Source organism: Pelophylax lessonae, assembly GCF_965119305.1.
Source record: "Pelophylax lessonae genome assembly, chromosome: 4".
NCBI lineage: Eukaryota > Metazoa > Chordata > Amphibia > Anura > Ranidae > Pelophylax > Pelophylax lessonae.
In genome coordinates, this window is record NC_138771.1 from 328,095,856 (window position 1) to 328,116,592 (window position 20,737).

Sequence of the window (20,737 nt, forward strand, 5' to 3'; positions counted from 1 at the left end):
ATTTTGACGGCCAACAAAAATGTTATAGTCTGCATACCAGATTTTTTTCGGCCGAAAAGTCGGAGTTGGTTGTCGGAAGCATCATACTAACAAGCCGAAAATCGGCAGATCGGACGTTGGCCGAAAATTCCCTGCCAATTTTCGACGCGTGTGTACGGGGCTTAAGTGAATTAAAAATAAAAATATACAAAACCCAATGCATCTTCGACAATATGTTAGAAATGGACACACAAATATATGGGTGAGTGGTACCTTGACAAGTAAAGCAGCGGATGTGGAAGTGGTTGGTTTGCACCCTCACTACTTCTCCTTTACACGTCTCTCCACATCGATAGCACTGGATGGGACCCGCATTTCCCGATGAACTATACGAGTTGTGTTGTTGGTAGGGCACTGCTGGAAACAAAAAAAAAGATTATTATGGGATTATTAAAGAGTTGTAAAAAAGTATGGGGAGGGTCTTCAAAAACTTTCCACACTTTTATATTTCAGTTGGAAACGGTGAGGGTGGGAGTCGTTTTTGGTTGTGCCTGAGAGTGTCATGTGATTAGTCAGGCATGCCAGCTGACCTTGCAGTTTGGTATAAGAGTTATCATGCTGTGGTGAAGATGGCTGCAAAACATATAAATTGCACCAAAAAAGGAACAGCATTCTGTCATGCTTTTTATAGGAAAAAGGTGTGCCGAGAGCACAAATTGCCCTCTGCATGTGTGCTCAGTATTATTATTATTATTATACAGGATTTATATAGCGCCAACTGTTTGCTCAGCGCTTTACAACACGAGGGCAGACAGTACAGTTACAATATAATTCAATACAGCAGGAATCAGAGGGCCCTGCTCGTTATGGGGATAAAGTTCTCTCTTGTAGAGTCATTTATGATTGGAAGGCTTTGGAACACCCAGCTGATAGTCTGGGCTTAGCGCCATCTGATTTCCACCTTTTTGGACCACTCAAAGAAACTTTAAGGGGAAGAAGATTTTCATGTGATGATGATGTAAAAGCAGCCAAGCATCAGTGGCTACAAACATTTTTTGCTGATGTTATTAAAAAGTTGGTACAACGCTGGGAAAAATACATCGCAAAAGAAGGTGACTATGTAGAAAAGTGATGTGATTTGTTGTTTAAATTCTTAATAAATAGAGTTAAAAAAAGTGCAGGAACTTTTTGAAGACCACCTTGTACAACATGTTAATGATTAAATTAAAATTAAAAAAGTTAAAAATATCTACTATACAATTGCTTCACATTTGATTTGCAAGACTGTGGTATTGTATTTGAGAAATTTTTGAAAAAAAAATAAATTATAATAAAAAAAAAAATACAATTGCTTCACATTTGATTTGTAAGACTGTGGTATGTATTTGAGAAACTTTTAAAATAAAATAAATTATAATAAAAAAAAAAATCTATCCTAGCAAGCATGTCTATTATCTCAAAGCCTGGTACACACAATGAGATTATCGGACGAATGATTGTCTGTTTTTTTTTGTATGTTAGTCTCATATTGAAAACCAATAGGTTACTAAAGTATGTAAAGTCTCGTATGACAGAATAAAAATTTGGAAGTGATCTAATGTATTTGTATTGTATTTTCGGATGAAAACTGTACTGATCAAACAAAAATCGTACGATCTGGTATCTTACTAGAAAAATGTTTGTGTTTATCCCTTCAGAAAATTTTCAGACAAATAGTGTTAAAGAAAGCTGTGTACTAATAACGATCATAGTATATTGTGAACGCTTCCAAACCGGTATTTTTTGTATGATATTTTGATCAGGTGTACAGGGCTTTAAGCTGGTCCTTGCTGGACCGGCAGAATTCCAATCAGTGTGTGGGCTCCCCTGTTCCACAAAAGCCAATTGTTTAATCAACTTCAACAACGGACATGTTGAAAATGTTTCCACCAATCAGCAGTTGCAGCTAATCATCTGCATCCACTGATCAGTGTATTCTGACCAGAGTAGGTGCCGCTATCCCCCTGTCCCCGTGGGTCAGATTCCTCCATCCACCTCATATGTGTAGTGCCTGCTGGCAGAACAAAAAAAAAAAACGGCATGGCCAATCATGGTACTAAAGCAAGTTCAAATTTAGGTTTTAAGTTTTAGCTATTTTTTTTTTCCAGCTCATGTAATGCACATGAATGCTATGTTCTGAATTGTTAATAAAAGTAACATCTTCCAGAATTATGTCTCCCTTAATCTACACCCCCCCCCCCTCCTTTACGCCCTTTGAGGTTGTCTGTTATTCTTCCCCATGTGGGAAGGGTTTGATTTCAATGATGTATTGTCATCTCAATGAAATCTCTCTCCCAGACAAACACAAGTACTGTGTTTTCTGGCGTATAAGACTACTTTTGAACCTCAAAAAAATCCCCCAAAAATGGGGGGTCGTCTTATACGCCGAGTATAATATCTCCAAGGTAACCTAAGCATAAGTATTACTGATAGATGTAATCTCTCAAGAGGCTGGCTGTGTGGGAATCCTGTACCTGTATACCGTATGTACCCTAGCTTCGGCTACATACAGTGTACCGTGCTGAGCCAATCAGGGAGAGCGATGTATTCTATTATTGAATGCAAAGCCTGCTCGGATTGGCGGAGTAACATCAGCCCACCTCTCTGACTCAGCAAATCCGAGCACGCTTTGCATTCAATAATATAATACATTGCTCACTGTGATTGGCTCAGCACGGTACACTGTATGTAGCCGAAGCTACGGTACATACGGTATACAGGTACAGGATTCCCACACAGCCAGCATCTTGAGATTACATCTACTGGTAATACTTATACTTAGGGTACCTTGGAGATATTATGAGAGATTACATGTATTACAGTACTTGGGGTACCTTGGAGAGCTATGAGAAATCTGATGTTTTTCAATGGTGTTGCTTTGCTTCGGAAGGGGGGTAGTCTTATACGGTGAGTATAGCCCAAAACCTATGTTTTAACTTGAAAATTAGGGGGTCGTCTTATACGCCCAGTCGTCTTATACGCCGGAAAATACGGTATATGGTCAAGTGGGAAGAAGATTTAGGATGCTCTATATCTGTGATTGAGTGGTGTAAAATGGTGCACAATCTTCGTAAATGTACTTGCTCCACCTCCAGCAGAGAAACTCCACTTAAGCTATACATAAGTTGGTATATGACCCCTTCATTAATTCACTCATTTTACCCTACCACCACATCCAGATGTTTCCGGAGATGTTCAGAGGAGGGTACGTTGTTGCACATATTTTGGAGCTGTGGTCATCTGCATGGGTTGTGAAACCTCACTTCTGCTAAAATTTTGCAAGTGGCTGATAGGAATGCTCTTATTACTCCTCAAATGTGCTTACTTTTCTCATCAATCCCCGATGTCCCACTCCTTATCACTAGGCTGATACGTACTTTGTTCAGTGCCATCCAATGGATGATTTCCTTTAATTGGAGATCCCCCACGGTTTTGTGGTCACAGGTTATTTCTAGAATGGAGATGCTTAGACTTTCAGAATATATCCAACACTCGTTGAATGATACAATGCATATTTTTAGAGGTAAATGGGATAGCTGAGACAAATGTGTCTCTATTGCATAATTACCTTTCGATTTAGAACTATGTATTTTTCTACAGTCCTAGTTACTGACAGAACTCGAGCTTCTTTGATAGTTATGTGATGTCATTTTTATATGAATATTTCTATGTGGATTCTCTGTCATGTGAGCTGTACAACTAAATTTTATTCAATTTCTTTATTATGTGTTATTTATGTTTGTGCTGTTTGGCTTTGTCTTTCCAATAAAATCTTTTGTAAAAAAAAAATAAAAGTAACATCTTTCTGTTCCTTAGGTCAAGTGAGACCCCATTCACACTACCGCGACTTGGACCGTGACTTGTCAGCCTGACAAGTCGCGGTCCTCACGCTCCCATAATGTAGTACAGGAGCCGTTCTAATAGGAGCGACACAAGTCGCTCCGACTTGGAAAAAGGGTCCTGTACTACTTCGGGGTGACCTGGAGGCGACTGGCATTGACTTCCATTATGTGAAGTCCGTGCAAGTCGCGCTGAAGTCACGCTGCACGCGACTTCACAGGTCTCCCCCTAAGTCCTGCACAAGTCGTGCCGCGGTAGTGTGAATGGTGCCTTAACCAACTGTCTTTCGTTACACTTTGTCTCCTGAAAGTCTCCTTTGAAAAACCTATTCAGTGCTCATTGTCTCTAGAATTGCTGCAACCTTCTAGATGAAATGTCTAATATTAACAATTGTATTAGATTACATAATATACACCACAATGTCAAGTTCTTGTTCCAAAATACACAGCACAATAATGAGCTCATGTTCAAAAACATACAGCACAATGCAAAGCTTATAATCTGATCTACACTGCACAATAGAGAACACGTGTTCCAATCTTCACAGCACCATAAAGAGCCTAAAATTCAATATACAAAGCACAATAAGAAGCCTATGTTTGTCTATACACAGCACAATACTCTAATTTGACAATGTAATTACTTTTTCTAATGTGGTGATGTAACATTACTTACGGCTCATATAAACAGTTAAAACCACAAAATAGTCAGTAGCTCGAGAATTTTAGGCAGTTAAAAGTATGTACTAATCTTGGCGTTTCCCATTTTAAAAAAATGGCTTGGTCCTGCCACCTGCTGCTTCTTAAGCTTTTGTATTGGTCTGTGGGTTCTACAGTTAAGGCTCAGCTCACACTGCCGCGACCGAAAAGTTGATCTAATATTAATGGACAATAAAGGGAATGTATAGTTTTATGTATATTGTATATATAATAAGTGTTTGTTTTATGTATATTGTATTTATTTATATAATTATTAATTAGGATATGTAGTAGTTTAAACTAAAGCTAAGATTTTCTTTTTTTCTTTTTTTTTTTTTTTGCCATCTGTGTCTCAGGGGAGATTTCTCTTCACTTTCTGCCCTCTAGATTCAACATGGAGTGAGAGAATATCTTTCTAATGTGATATCCCCTTTTAGACATTTGTCATGGGAGTCTAAATTGGAAGATCAACCTTGTATTTTTGCTCTGGCGGCAACCAGGTACTGAGAAAACAAAAACAGTACATATGAATATTTTCCAAAGATAGGATGTGAGAGAAAATCTCCCAAAAGTGAGTTGAATCAATTCTTAAACAGTTATCACTAAGAGCCGGTTCACATTAGTGCGATCACAGAGATCGCATGTAATTCGGGGGCGCACTGCTCCTAAAATTACATGCAATCTCTGTGCGGTGCAAATTTCAGCCATACAGTTTGTATGGCTGAATTCGCACTGTAATTGCACTAAACTCGCACATGACCCTTTTTTTTATCCGCAGTAGAATCGGATTGCATGGTGGTTCACACTAGTGCAATCCGATTCTGTGCGAACTCGCAGATCGCACAGCGATATGCGATCTCAACTGGGGGTGTCGTTAACTTTTAATTGACACCCCCTGCATATCGCATATGGCAGTGTGAACTGCCAGGGGTGCGGATGCGATGCGGGAACACGCTGCATATTTGCAGGGTTCCCGCATCACAGAAGTGTGAACCAGGACTAAAATAGTTTAGGATATACAGTAGCTCACAAAAGTGAGTACACTCCTCACATTTTCGTAAATATTTTATTATATCTTTTCATGTGACAACACTGAAGAAATGACACTTTGCTACAATGTAAAGTAGTGAGTGTACAGCTTGTATAACAGTGTCAATTTGCTGTCCCCTCAACTCAACACACAGCCATTAATGTCTAAACCGCTGGCAACAAAAGTGAGTAAACGCCTAAGTGAAAATGTCCAAATTGGGCCCAATTAGCCATTATCCCTCCCCAATGTCATGTGACTTGTTAGTGTTACAAGGTCTCAGGTGAGAATGGGGAGCAGGTGTGTTAAATTTGGTGTTATCGCTCTCACTCTCTCATACTGGTCACTGGAAGTTCAACATGGCACCTCATGGCAAAGAACTCTCTGAGGATCTGGAAAAAAAGAATTGTTGCTTTACATAATGATGGCTTAGGCTACAAGAAGATTGCCAAGACATGGATTACTGGAACCATGTCCTGTGATCTGATGAGACCTAGATAAACGTATTTAGTTCAGATGGTGTAAAGCGTGTGTGGCGGCAACCAGGTGAGGAGTACAAAGACAAGTGTGTCTTGCCTATAGTCAAACATGGTGGTGGGAGCGTCGTGGTCTGGGGCTGCATGAGTGCTGCCGGCACTGGAGAGCTACAGTTCATTGAGGGAACCATGAATGCCAACATGTACTGTGACATACTGAAGCAGAGCATGATCCCATCCCTCCACAGACTGGACCGCAGGGCAGTATTTCAACATGATAATGACTCCAAACACACCTCTAAGACGACCACTGCCTTGCTAAAGAAGCTGAGGGTAAAGGTGATAGACTGGCCAAGCATGTCTCCAGACCTAAACCCTATTAAGCATCTGTGGGGCATCCTAAAAATGGAAGGTAGAACAGCGCAAGGTCTATAACATCCACCAACTCCGTGAGGTCGTCATGGAGGAGTGGAAGAGGACTTCAGTGGCAACCTGTGAAGCTCTGGTGAACTCCATGCCCAAGAGGGTTAAGGCAGTGCTGGGAAATAATGGTGGCCACACAAAATATTGACACTTGGGGCCAATTTGGACATTTTCCCTAAGGGGTGTACTCACTTTTGTTGCCAGCAGTTTAGACATTAATGGCTGTTATTTTGAGGGGACAGCAAATTTACTCTGTTATACAAGCTGTACACTCGCTACTTTACATTTTATCAAAGTGTCATTTCTTCAGTGTTGTCACATGAAAAGATAGAATAAAATATTTACAAAAATGTGAGGGGTGTACCAACTTTTGTGAGATACTGTATATGTTAACATGTAAATGTATTTTTAAAAGTAACTTTCAGTTTTTTTTTTAAATTACAGCTTTATTTAAATAATACCTGGTTATTCTGCCATTAAAAGTCTATGTGCAGGCACTTCCTGATATAGGGTGACAAAGCTCTGTCCCGGTCTCCCAACTGTGCTGCTGTACTGTCACCCTCTCACACAGGCTTTCTGTGGTGACTACAAGCGACATTACCCAACACAAATTACTCTTCCATGGTCACCATCAGAACACCTCCCATACAACCATCAATGCAGTGCACATGGGGTCTAGTAGACCCCAGATCTCTCTATAAAGACGACCTGTCACGGCCCATGCTATTACAAGGGATGTTGTTGCTCCCTTGTAACAGCAATAAAGTTGATTTAAAAAAAAAAAATTAAAAGGTATGGAAAAAAAAATTGAATAAAAAAAAAAAAGAAAAATGTAATTATTATTATTTATTTTTTTTAAAGTATCTCTGTTCCCCCATGCTAACACGCAAAAGCGGCTATGCACTTAAGTCCCGTGCACATATATAAAAAGAGATCACACCACACAGGTGAGGTATCGCAGGGAACGTCAGAGCGAGAGCAACAATTTTAGTGCCAGTCCTCCTGTATAACTCTAAACTGGTAACTTGTAAAGGCTTTTCAACCAATGCCTATGGAGATTTTTAGGTACTGTAATTTAGCACCATTCCATGGGCAGAGGCACTTTTAATGCATGACATGTTTGGCATCTATTTACTCAGTGTAACATCATCTTTTTTATATTTTACCAAACAATTGAGTATTAAATTAGGTTCTTGTGCAATAAAATTCAATAAAGTGTATTTTTTTCCAATAAATCTGCACTTGAAAAACAGCTGCGCAAATATTGTGTGACATAAATATATGCAACACCCACCATTTTATTCTCCAGGGCCTCTTCTAAAAATTTATATAATGTTTGGGGGTTTTAAGTCATTTTTTAGCATGTAGGGGAAGAATGATAGAATTGGCCTGCACTGGAAGTGGTTAAACAAAAAGGCACTTGTTTACGATACACAGGGCTTTAGCAAACTAAATGTCATTGTGTTAGGGTTCATATCACTTGAGACTGGTAATGTCTTTGGATAGGATTGCATGAAAATAACTGGAAAGCTTTGAGAATGTTGGTAATAAATACACTGCTGTCTGTATCTGGATACCTGGAAAGCTCTCTAATTTTTCAATAATCACCTGTCCATTTCAGAAGCTAAAATCTATGGAACAATAGCAGATAGCTGGTAAAGATCAGCCAGAAAAATAGCTCCAGGTCCAACATCACATTCCTGGGTATAGATTGCTGTGACAGCGAAGCAAACTGGAGTTCACTAAGAGGTTTGGATGTATTAATTTAAGCATTGTGATCTGAGGGCATGTGCTGGGTGAAAGCTGCCTATTCATGCTCATGATCACGTTGGTTGACATCCAAAGTTTTCACCAGGATTATATCTAGATAACCTTTTCAGACACTGCACAGACTTGCTCTGGCGCTCCTGGCTTTTCATCCATAGATACGTTGTCCTGACCTGCTATTCCCTTAGGGGCCATAACAGCAGATGATGAAGGTTATTCCTTCACCCTTTCCTCTCCTTATCGCAACCTGTCAGCACTCGCCTGCAAATTCCTGCAAGCCTATGACAAAACAACCATACGAAGGGATGGAAACCTTTTTAATATTCCTTTGTGGAAACATGTTTAGGGATGTGTCTGAGGTATGAACCCTTTTGTTTTTTGTTTTTTTTTTAACAACTATGACAGTTTATATGATGACTGTACACAAATTTAAATGGCAGTGGGTTCACATTATTATTGAGCAGCCCATGTGACTATAGAGTCACACATGTGGAGGTATACACAATGGTAAATGACAGACCACTCCTCTCTCCTCCTCCATGCCCACTAACCAGCTAAACACAATGGGGGTGGGATATTGCATGTAGATTGATGGAGGCTTCACCTCCCTCTTATTCTAAGACACAGACTGGAGTGACGTGACACAGCCTGTGACTGGCAGAAATCCACACACACCATGTTATTTCCACAAAATAATAAAGATTTGATTTCAAACATATATTTGTATGACAAAAAACAGTTTATTGATATTATTATTTACTTTTACTCTGTATTCCAAAGGCTGTTTTTTTATTGTTTTTTATTATGAACATGTGACCAGTAGCAGAGGGCTAGAAGCTCCTCCTGCTTTTGTTTCCCTGCAGACAGGCTGGGACAGATCTAGGTCATGTGACAGCTGTATTATAATTAGGGAAAATGTACTTAGATTTTTTTTTTAATTAAAATAATTAACAGTGCCATTGTCCACATACAGGAATAGAAGGGACAATGTAAATTAAACAGTGTTTGTTTAGTATCATTTAAAGATCATTTAAAGATTATTTTTACAAGGTGAACAGGTTTTGCTCATTCATATCGTAACCATGAAATCATACAAAATCGTGATTATTGATAACAAATTTGATGAAAAAGCCTGTGCACCTTATAATCTTCGCTTTCGTTCTTTTGTTTAGCAATAGCTGTGCTGTATAAGCCTGGGTTCACACATATGCGATGCAACAACCAGTGAGATTCCTGTGCGGGTTCCCACATTGCATGTTATTTACAGGCATTTCACACTGCACTCTGCAAACTGCTGCGGGTGTCAATAGAAAGATAAAGGAGATGTACAGCCAAAGTTTGTTTGGCTTTACTTCTCCTGTGGATCACAGGAGTGCTGATCGTTCTCCCGTTTTCAGGAGAGAGCGGGCTGAAGTCCGTTCTCTGCTGATGTCACAGATGTTGGTCCAGGCACCACGTCATCACGACCAAAGAGTTGGGATCCACCAGGTCCCTGGACTGACACCACTGAGAGGCTGAGCTGGCCGCAAGCCGCTGAGAGCCTGAGCCGGCCACTCCTCGCCTCTCCACAGCTCAGCACTTCAATGAGCGAGGAGGGGGGAAGAGCAGAGAGCTGCTGACTGACAGTCACCAGGTCTCTGCTCGTGGAGCTGTCAGAACTGAGCGATCGGCGGTGTTCGATCACTCAGGTTCTCAGTGTAGAGGCGCCGGGGGACAGATGCAGCATCGGTCCTAGGTAAGTATAATTAAAAAAAAAAAAACTAAAACCATACTTCTCCTTTAATGACACCCCCAGATTGGTTTGCAGATCGCAGTGTGAACAGGAATCGGATCGCATGGGCGTGAAAACCGATGTGATCCAATTCCAGTGTGGACCAAAAAAGGGTCCTGTACCATATTGGTTCAACTGTGATGCAAATTCAGCCATACAAACTGTATCGCTGAATTTGCATTACACAGACATCGCATCTGATCTGCACCAGCGTGAACCCAGCCTAAGGGTTAGCCGTTGCAGTCTATTCAACTTATTTGCAATCAGGAGGGCTCTTGCACTTTCCCTCCCTGTAGAAAAAGGAGGTTATTAGACCCTTTATTATTTAGCATTTACTGATTATTGTGGGCAGTGATAATTTCCTCTGCAAAGTTTGAAATAGTTAGGCCTGGGGTTACAAAGATAATTAAAATCTTTGCTATAGTTGCAGATGTTCTAAATTGAATAGGTTTGTAACCCTGATGAACATCTGTTATGATGGTATGTATGCTCTGGACTTTGTATTGTTTATGCACAATGCTTAATAAAGTTCTTTGATATAAAAAAAAAAAATCTTTGCTATAGAAAGAAGTTAATTGACAGGGGACAATTGTACAATTGAGTAGATTCCTGCATAGCAAACTAAGCATCATAGAAATATCCAAGCAAAACATAAATGTATTGTCTTGTCAATGTGCCTTATTTGAGAGTCAATTTGCTTATCCCTACTACTGAGAAATGTATTTGCTCACAATCAGCTCATTAGCATCACATTGATTTTAGAGTGCTGTAAATGACGTGGCTGCCCATAAGTGGTTAAATCTCTCAATAGGAAACAGATTAAATCCCCCATGTAGCCATTGCCTTAAGAAGAAGCATGCAGTGCAATTAGGATCTGATGACACTGTGTTGGATGCCTTACCATTGCTTTTGGGCAGTTGTCTGTCCATGGCTTGACTGCTCCCCCCATGATGGGGGAACTGCCAGAAGAAGTCATTGAAATTAAAAGATGGTGTTAACCTGCCCATGTTGCACAATAAACCACCCAACCAAGTGTAAACTCAGATGTTAAAGAGGAACTAAACTCTGCAAGCTAAGCCTAAAAAAAAGCAGGCACTAGGCTTGCTTGGGGTCTCCCTGAAGCTGATCTTTTCCTATTACTGGCTGGTTCTCCATGTTATCTTTCTGTAGGCAGCTAACTTGGTAGAGGCAGGACTTTGCCTACTCATGTCAAAGCGTCTGACAAGGAAAACAGTTAGCTACACAGCAATGGCATCACCAAATTTCACTCCAAATCAACTGAGAAACGGGGCACAGTGCCTTAGATCTCACACTGCAGATATACAGCTATGAGGCGGTAGGGTCAGGAGAGCCGAAGCACACTCATTTATAGGAGTGCTTTTTCAGGAGGGATTAAAGACAAAAAAGTACATTTTCCAGAAAAAATCCTTCGGCCCTGTTCACACCTGAGCAATTTGCAGTTTGTAAAACACTCTGCTCTAAAGCCCAACAAGCAAAATTCTATTCATTTCAATGGCCCATGTTTACATATGAGCGTTCTGTCACCTGAAGCAAAATGCCTGAAGCTCAAAAAAAGTACATGAGCTTTTTTTTTGGCAGATTACAAGCGTATAGACATCATAAAACGCTCAAACAGCAGCTCTCCACCCCTAATTTCCTCTCCCTCTGCTCCTCCAAGTACTTTCTGTTGGCTAAACAAAAACTCCTGAAGCTGAAAAAAGCTTGTAATAAAAAAACGCTGAAGCTTCTAAAGCGCTTTTAAAAAAGCTTGTATAAAGCAAGTAGAATGGATACGCTCAGGTGTGAATGGAGCGTTAAGGCCCGTACACACGATAAGAAAATCAGAAGGGAAAATTCGTCCGACGACCGATCTGTCGATTTTCGGATTGTTAGTATGGTGCTTTCGACAGCCAACTCCGACTTTTCGGCTCACAAAATCCTGATGTGCAGGCTATAAAATGTTTGTCGTCCGTAATACGACGTCCGATTTTCATCTCATTAGTACAGTTTTAGACGGAAAAAAATCTTAAGAGCAAGACTAGGCATGCTCAGAGAGAAAGAACACATAGAAAGCAATCCAACACATGACATCACTTCTGAAGTAGAATTCTGTCGTACGGGAAAATTCGTATGAAAATAACCTCTTCACTTTCCACATCAAACTAGCATGCCACAAAAAACGGACGACAAATCGTTCGATAATCTGATCGTGTGTACGGGGCTTAAGGCACAATATAAGCAAAAGTAAGTTCCACTTTAACACCTCCTTCTCCCTTCCACTTTCATTGAGGTTTTTTTAATTTTTTTTATTTTGGGGCAGGTTTAGCAGGTACTCGTTCCCACTAGGCAGAAGCTCTCCTCATGGGACACATCCCAGGTCTCGGAAGGCTGTGGGTCTTTTCATATTATGCACTAAACAGGCAGGCTCTGGGCAAGAAACCAGCCCGCGTGAGGATGGCGCTGGATCCCCAAACAGCAGGTACTGTAAGTATCCTTTTTCTTTGCTCAGCAGCTACAGTAATTGCAGCTTCTGACTTTTACATTTTTTTTTTTTTGCCAAGTCCACCTTTATGTCAATGTTTTATGTTAAACCCATATTTAAGATAGAACATGAAACATGATCGCAGTCTGCAGCACCCCCTTTTTTTGCTTCCTGTACTGATGACAACCACTTCTCTCGTTTTTGCTGTCACAGAGACAGTAAGCAATCAAAAATGATTTCTATTGGTTTGCAGGCAAAAGTAAAAACTGAGATTTTTCGCAAACAGAAAATTTTAGGTGGGATTGATTTTGTTTTAATGTGGCTAATAAAAATGAAGTATTTTAAAAAGTTTAGTTCCATTGAAATGTGTTCCAGTAGAAATTTCTCCAATGATGAAATGTCATCTTCACAGAACTGAACTTCCAGTGCTGCAGAGAGGAATAGCTTCAGGTCTACAGTAGCATTCCAGTACTCTGACCAAGGTCCTGGCGGACAAGGTCCTGACAAATATGCTTGCATTGTTTTCACAGACTGTAATACATTTTGTAAATGGAGGAGTGGATGAATACAGAATTCTCTTCCCCATTCACAGAACATTTTGCATTCTGTGAAAACAATACAGTGGCATTGAAGAAGAGGACAGAAAGGGACAGGTGCCCGCTGGGACCTTCGTTAATGTACTGCAATGTTAGACTCAAAGCCTTTAACCCCTGCAGCATCAGAAGTTTAGTGCTGTGAAGATGATGACACAGCATAACTGAAGAGAAGATTTAATTAAAGGAGAAGTACAGCCAAAGCTCGTTTGGCTGTACTTCAGTGGATCACAGGAGTGCAGTTCGTTTTGCACTCCCGTGACCCATTTTCAGCAGACAGTGGGCTAAAGCTCGCTGGCGCCTGACATCACAGAGCCGGTGCGACCTGCTGAGCGCCTGAGCTAGCTGCTCCTTCCCCCCCCCCACAGGCCAGTGCTCCAGTGATTGTGGGGGGGGGGGGGGGTGTTTGGGTCAGATCAGAGAGCTCTCTGCTCAGGGAGCTGTGAGAGCCGAGTGATCAGCGGTGTTTGATCGCTCAGTTCTCAGTGTTAGAGCCGGAGGGGGGACAGATGACGCATTGGACCAATGCTGCACCACCTAGGTAAGTATAATTCTAAAAAAAAGTTTACAGGACATACTTCATTAAAGGTAATGTTTGTGATTACAGCTGTACCAAAAAATAAATTAATAAAACAAACAATAGTAGCTAGCTTATAACAAACAATTGTACAGCAAATGAATATATAGAAAGATAGATAGATAGACAGATAGACAGATAGACAGATAGACAGATAGACAGATAGATAGATAGATAGACAGACAGACAGACAGACAGACAGACAGACAGACAGACAGACAGACAGACAGACAGACAGACAGACAGACAGACAGATAGATAGATAGATAGATAGATAGATAGATAGATAGATAGATAGATAGATAGATAGATAGATAGATAGATAGATAGATAGATAGATAGATAATATTTGCTCACTTATAATATAACTCGCTTTAAAATGTAGTTTATCTTGTTCTAGTTATGAAGACTGAAAGACTGAAAATGAGCTAACGATAATACGTGTCAAAGTGCTAATAATGACGTTGCCATGACACCCATTAATTTTCCGATTTGGAAGCTGTAAGACAGAAGCAGGAATTCGTCTGACAGAGAGAATACAGCTTGCATTATGCATGCTCCTGGTCAGCTGTCTTCAATCAGCACGTGTTGTCTTTAAAAGCGTTACGCTGATTTGCACAATTTTCCCCGTCATTGCAAAAGACATGCAATTTAATCAGCTGCAATGACTTTATAAATATCTCTCATGTGCAATTTAAATCCACCCACTGAAGCATCTCTTTGCATTTAAAATCACCTACAATAAGAAATGGAAGCTAGAATTGATTCTAATCTTTACATTTTCTGTCTTTTTTTTCTTTATCCTGCCAATCCTCTAAAGCCCAGCTTCAAGGGCAATCCCACCCAGAACGAATAGTTTAATACTGTGTGAAAAACAAGTTTTGGATGATAGACAGGGAGGTACCAAGGGCTAAACAACATCACCACATCCCCAATATATTGAAGACAGAAAAGATGGAGGCTTGTTCACTGAACTGACTAAGCAGTCAGTGAGCCACCCAAAATGTGGGACTTTAAAGGTGAGTAGTATTATTAGTAATACTACTCACCTTTAAAGTTCCACATTTTGGGTGGCTCACTGACTGCTTAGGTCAGTTCAGTGAACAAGCCTCCATCTTTTCTGTCTTTAATACTGTGTGGTTGCTAGACAAGATGCATTCAGTTGCTGGCTTCTCATAGTTATCATCAACTCCAAAGGTGGAATAACTTCAAGCATTGACCACATTAGAGAAAGGTGCAGAAGTGTCAACCTCAGAGAACAGAATATAGAATGATAATGAAGCGGAAAACCTAAAAATTTGGTGTGGTTAAATTGTTTAAGGAGTGTTAAATTCCGTACACACGGTCCAAATGCAGGCTGACATCTGCTGGTTCAATGAAAATCGGCCGACATTCAGCCGGTGTATACGCTGGCCGGTCTGACAGAAGCTAGCTGATTGGCCAGCTTCTGTCGGACGAGCATGCTGGAAAACCAGCGGCCGACCGACTCCCGATCAGCCAAATTTCGATCCATGTATAGCCAGCTCTAGAGTGACTATATGGGCTCAATTACGCTTGCTTCATAATGTGGCATTGGACACACTTTTTTAAAGCACTCTGAATGCCAATCAAAGCACCTCTCACAAAATAAAATGACTAACTTACAGTCCTGTTCACAGTTTGTGTTTGCTTTGCTTTGCTTCAAAAATATTACCCCATGTCACTTTCTTGGTGCTTAAAGCCTCAATTGGAGTCTATGACAAAGATCACTTACAGCACCTGAAGCTTTTATTCAGAGTTAGCTTCGCTTTGGAGGTATTGTAGGCATGAGCTATCACAGGATGCACTAAGAAATCAACAAGTGAACCGGAAAGACGTCACTACCAGTCACTTCCAGTTCATGTGTGTATATTCAAGAAGTGTCTGGTACAGACATCACATCCATCTGGTGTGCAGTGTGGAGCAGCAGGAAGCTGAGCAGAGTCTGGACTGGAGCGGAGGAACTAGCAGACAGCACACATGGTACGCAACATGAGAACATTAGAGTAGAAGGTGAGCGGGGGGGGGGGAGAGAGAGGACTGAGCGGCAGCGGATCAGAAAGCTGGGGGAGAAACTAGCAGATGTCACACATGGTGAGCAGCGTGCAGGCAACAGAGCAGGAGGTGAGCAGGGACCAGAGAAAGAGGAGGATCAGCAGAGCTGAGGGTTACTACTGAGTAGGAGATCAGCAAGGCTGAGTGTTACTACTGAACGGAGGATCATCTGAGCTGGGGGTACTACAAAGTGGGGAATCAGCAGAAATGGGGGCTAATACTGAACAGGGAATCTGCTGAATGAGGGTACTGGTAGGCTAAGGATCTGTTAAATGAGGGTACCAGTTGGCAGAGGATCTGCTGAATGAGGGTACTAGTAGGCTGAGGATCTGCTGAATGTGGGTACTAGTAGGCTGAGGATCTGCTGAATGTGGGTACTAGTTGGCAAAGGATCTGCTGAATGTGGGTACTAGTAGGCTGAGGATCTGTTGAATGTGGGTACTAGTTGGCAAAGGATCTGCTGAATGTGGGTACTAGTAGGCTGAGGATCTGCTGAATGAGGGTACTAGTTGGCAAATGATCTGCTGAATGTGGGTACTAGTAGACGGAGCATCTGCTGAATGAGGGTACTACTAAGCTGGGGACTTGCTGAAAAGGGGTAATAATGAGTTGGAGATCTGCTGAGTGAGGGAACCAGTAGGCTGAGGATCTGCTGAATGAGGGTACCAGTTGGCAGAGGATCTGCTGAATGTGGGTACTAGTAGGTTGATGATCTGCTGAATGAGGGTACTAGTTGGCAAAGGATCTGCTGAATGTGGGTACTAGTAGGCAGACCATCTGCTGAATGAGGGTACTATTAAGCTGGGGACTTGCTGAACAGGGGTAATAATGAGTTGGAGATCTGCTGAGTGAGTGTACTAGTAGGCTGAGGATCTGATGAATGAAGGTACCAGTTGGCAGAGGATCTGCTGAATGCGGGTACTAGTAGGCAGAGCATTTGCTGAATGAGGGTACTACTAAGCTGGGGACTTGTTGAACAGGGGTAATAATGAGTTGGAGATCTGCTGAGTAAGTGTACTAGTAGGCTGAGGATCTGCTGAATGAGGGTACCAGTTGGCAGAAGATCTGCTGAATGTGGGTACTAGTAGGCAGAGCATTTGCTGAATGAGGGTACTACTAAGCTGGGGACTTGTTGAACAGTGGTAATAATGAGTTGGAGATCTGCTGAGTGAGGGTACTACTGAGCCAGGGCTCAACTAGACCCCTTTAAAACAAATAGAAAATCCACACACACAGAATTGCCAAGCTTCATTAAAGCTTCAAAAAAGCATCACTGAAGCATTACAGAAGCATTAAAACACATAAAAAAGGCATGTTAAAGCGGTAGGCACTTTGATATGTGTTAAAGTTGAAGCAAATGTAAATGAGCCCTAAAGGGGACATACAAATTCACAAGTAAAAAAGGTTGATGCTGAGCAGACACCGGGAGTTGTACTGTGCGCTCAGAATAAAAGAAAAATAATCCAAACTGCAAGAGAAGTGGTACGTTGCAGTGTCTGTACAAACAGAAATGTACCAAGAATTATATCCAGAACACAGAACAACAGAAGTGCTACTGTGCAGCATCTATCAAAACAAAATAAGTACAGATACTGAGAATTACATCGGGCATATGTAAGGAATGTCAGGTACCCCATAAAAAAAGAATAAGGCCATGGCCGACTAGCCTGTATGCAAGAATAATGGAGAATAAGAACAGATAATAATAAGTACACCCAACATACAGAAAAAGAGAAACAGGTACTCATAATTCCAGAGCTTCTAGCATACAGAACAACAGAAGAAGAACAGAACAGATGCAGAGAATTATACTTTACACACAGATCAATAAGAAGTGGTACTATGCAGAATCCATAAATACAGAAAAACGATGAAGTACTAAGAATTATCCCAGCTAGACATATGCCGGTTTTCGGTAATTCGATATATCGCGGTATTGCATAGCCACGGTATTGTTATTGTGGCATTTTTAAAATACCGAGTTTCTCTGCTCCTCAGTCTGACTTGTGAATTGATACATTTCAGTGAGCTGGATGACTCATTCACTCACACAGCTAATGCCTTTCAGCATTAAGTCTCCTAACTATAAACAAAAATTATTACATTGTATCTTTTCCTTCCCTCTACCAGGGAGAAAGGAAGTTTAACCTCTTAAAGACTGGATCTTTTTCTGACACTTGTTGCTTGCAAGTTAAAATCATTTTTTTTTTTGCTAGAAAAGTACTTAGAACCCCCAAACATTTTATATATTTTTTTAGCAGTGACCCTACAGAAAAAAATGGCAATTGTTGTAATATTTTATGTCACACTGTATTTGCGCAGCAGTCGTTCAAACGCAATTAATAGACTTTAATGAATAAAAAAAAAAAAAGTAACAGTAAAGTTATCCCAATTTTTTTTTTTTGTTACACAGAGAATCGTGATCTTTATTCCAAGCTAAAAAATTGTGATTCTCATTTTGGCCAGAATCGTGCAGCTCTAATATATATATATACACATACACACACACACGCATAGCAGCCCACATTACATTATTATATAGCCATCAAGCAGTGTCTGGCCTACCTGGTGATGACTGGTCCTGGCGCTCTGATCCGATGGCTTGGTCTTTAAAGGGGCAAATCCTTGCGATCCAGAAGTGGTTAAACCTGCAGGAGGACCGGTGTTTTTATCTATTAATGACTTTACTATTGCTTTAGGCCTGGTTCACATGTATGCGGGTTGGTGGTTCACATGTATGCGGGTTGGCGGTTCACATGTATGCAGGTTGGGGCCCACATTTGCACAGGCATAGCAGCCCATTGATGTGAATGGGCTTGAGCTGCTATGCCTGCGTTTTCAGCTGAAAAAAGGTGCATGAAGAATTTAAAAAAATGCAGTGGCCATGAAATCCATCCTTCTTTTGCAACATGCGACTTACCTGCCGTTGCTGCACACGCAAACTGTTTTTAAATGCCGTGCCCACGTATACAAAAAATGCAGAAAGCTTGCCAGAGCAGGAACTGCAGGTTAGTCGCATGGTGCAAAAGCAGGATGGATTTCAAGGCCACTGAATTTTAAAAAAATGCTGCATGCACCTTTTTTCTGCGGAAAATGAGGGCATAGCAGCCCGTTCAAATCAATGGGCTGCTATGCCTGTGCAAATGTGGGCCGCCAACCCGCATACATGTGAACCACCAACCCGCATACATGTGAACCACCAACCCGCATACATGTGAACCAGGCCTAAAGCAATAGTAAAGTAATTTATAAACACCTCCTTCAGGTTTAACCACTTCTTGACCACAAGGATTTGCCCTCTTAATGACCAGGCCATCGGATCGGAGCCGAGCGCCAGGACCAGTTATCACCAGGTAGGCCAGACACTGCTTGATGACCTATTTTAGGCCTGGTTCACAGAGTCTGTACTGACTGACTATATAATAATGTGCATAAGTGAACCAAAGCCCCTAAATTCAGCAATGAAATTGAAGTGAGGTGGAAATTTAATAATTTAAATTTAATAATAGAATACCGTGATAATACCGTATACCGTGGCAAAACCTTAATCAATTAATCGCAGCATGAAAATCTGATACCGTCACAAGCCTAATCCCAGCATACAGGACAAGAGATGAGCCACTGTGCCCCATTCGCACCTGCAGTGTGATTATGCAGGATCCATACTTATTTAATATCTAGTAGAGCTGCACGATTCTGGATAAAATGAGAATCACAATTTTTTTTGCTTAGTATAAAGATCACGATTCTGCCAGGATTCTGAAGATTTTGTTTTAATTAAATATTTACAACTCCTGAAAATTAGGTTATCAAACAAGATAGCAATAACATAAGACATAATACTCTTGGCTTCAATCAAATTTAAGGAAATGTAATAAAAAAAAATTATGTTTAAAAAAATAAATAAAATTACCATTAAGTTATATTAGGGTCTTTGTTGCTGATACCAATTACCGATACCTACCGCAACTTTTTTGTTAACACTTCAGCTGTCAGTAATGGTACAAAGCATGGAAAAGTTATTTTACAAATGAAAAAAAAGTATTTTTTTAAATTTGCACTTTTTTTAATGTGAACGTGTAAATATATGTTAAGGGTGTAAAAATATTATTGAACAAAGCAAACAAAAAAAAGTTTTAATTATTAAGGCCCCGTTCACACTGGGGCGATCCGACTTCCCGGGGCGACCTCACAGGTCGCAGCGCGCTGCTCGCACCGCGACCTCGGAGCGGCCGGCACGGACTTCATAACACACGGACTTGTGTCGCTCCTATTAGAACCGGTCCACAGCTTCTCTATGCCAGGCGACCTACGGCGACCTGTCAGGCGACCAGGTCGCCTGACAGGTCGCCCCAGTGTGAACGGGGGATAATAGTTTAAAAAAAAAAGAAGTAAATAAAAAAAATAAAAAAAAATCAACAGGAAAATATTAAATGGAGAATGAGAATAAGGCTGATTAGAGTAAATTAAGGGTTAAAAAGGGGTTAAACAGAGGAACAATTTAATAAAAACCAAAAAAAAAAAAAAAAGTATTTTTTTACTTGACTAGATTGCTTTAAACTGACTTCAATTGCAGACCAAAGTTCACTCCTTAAGTGTTGGTTCACACTGGTGCGATGGAAGACATTGCATGTGATTCGCACCACACTGCTATGCAAATCACATGCAATGTTTTGTAATGCGAATTCAGCCAAAGTCGTGCTGGACCCTTTTTTTGGTCCGGACCAGTATCGGATTGCATGGGTGTTCACACCCATGCGATCTGATTCCTATCCAAATTGACAGTTCGCACTGCAATATGCAAACTAATCTGGGGGTGTCATTAACTTTGTATTGACACTCCCCGCAGTTTGCATATGGCAGTGTGAACTGCCTGCGAGTTGGGTGCGATGCAGGGACCCACAGTGGATTTGCAGGGTTCCTGCATCACACCAGCATTAAGCGGCACTTAATCTGTAAATGAATAAACAGAAGGACAGATAAGAAGATAAA

General features: G+C 40.9%; 1 protein-coding gene across 8 annotated transcripts in view; it reads right to left on the reverse strand.

The window, feature by feature from the left end:
• The window catches only part of ABLIM3 (actin binding LIM protein family member 3), a 421,965-nt gene that overhangs the window by 189,675 nt on the left and 211,553 nt on the right, over window positions 1-20,737 (reverse strand). For 7 of the 8 annotated variants that reach the window (XM_082254478.1, XM_082254476.1, XM_082254475.1 and 4 more), the window contains exon 2: window positions 253-396. In XM_082254478.1, coding sequence (XP_082110604.1) covers window positions 253-396 — 144 coding nt within the window. The remainder of the gene's footprint in view (window positions 1-252; window positions 397-20,737) is intronic. The other variant, XM_082254472.1, reaches the window with a different exon arrangement.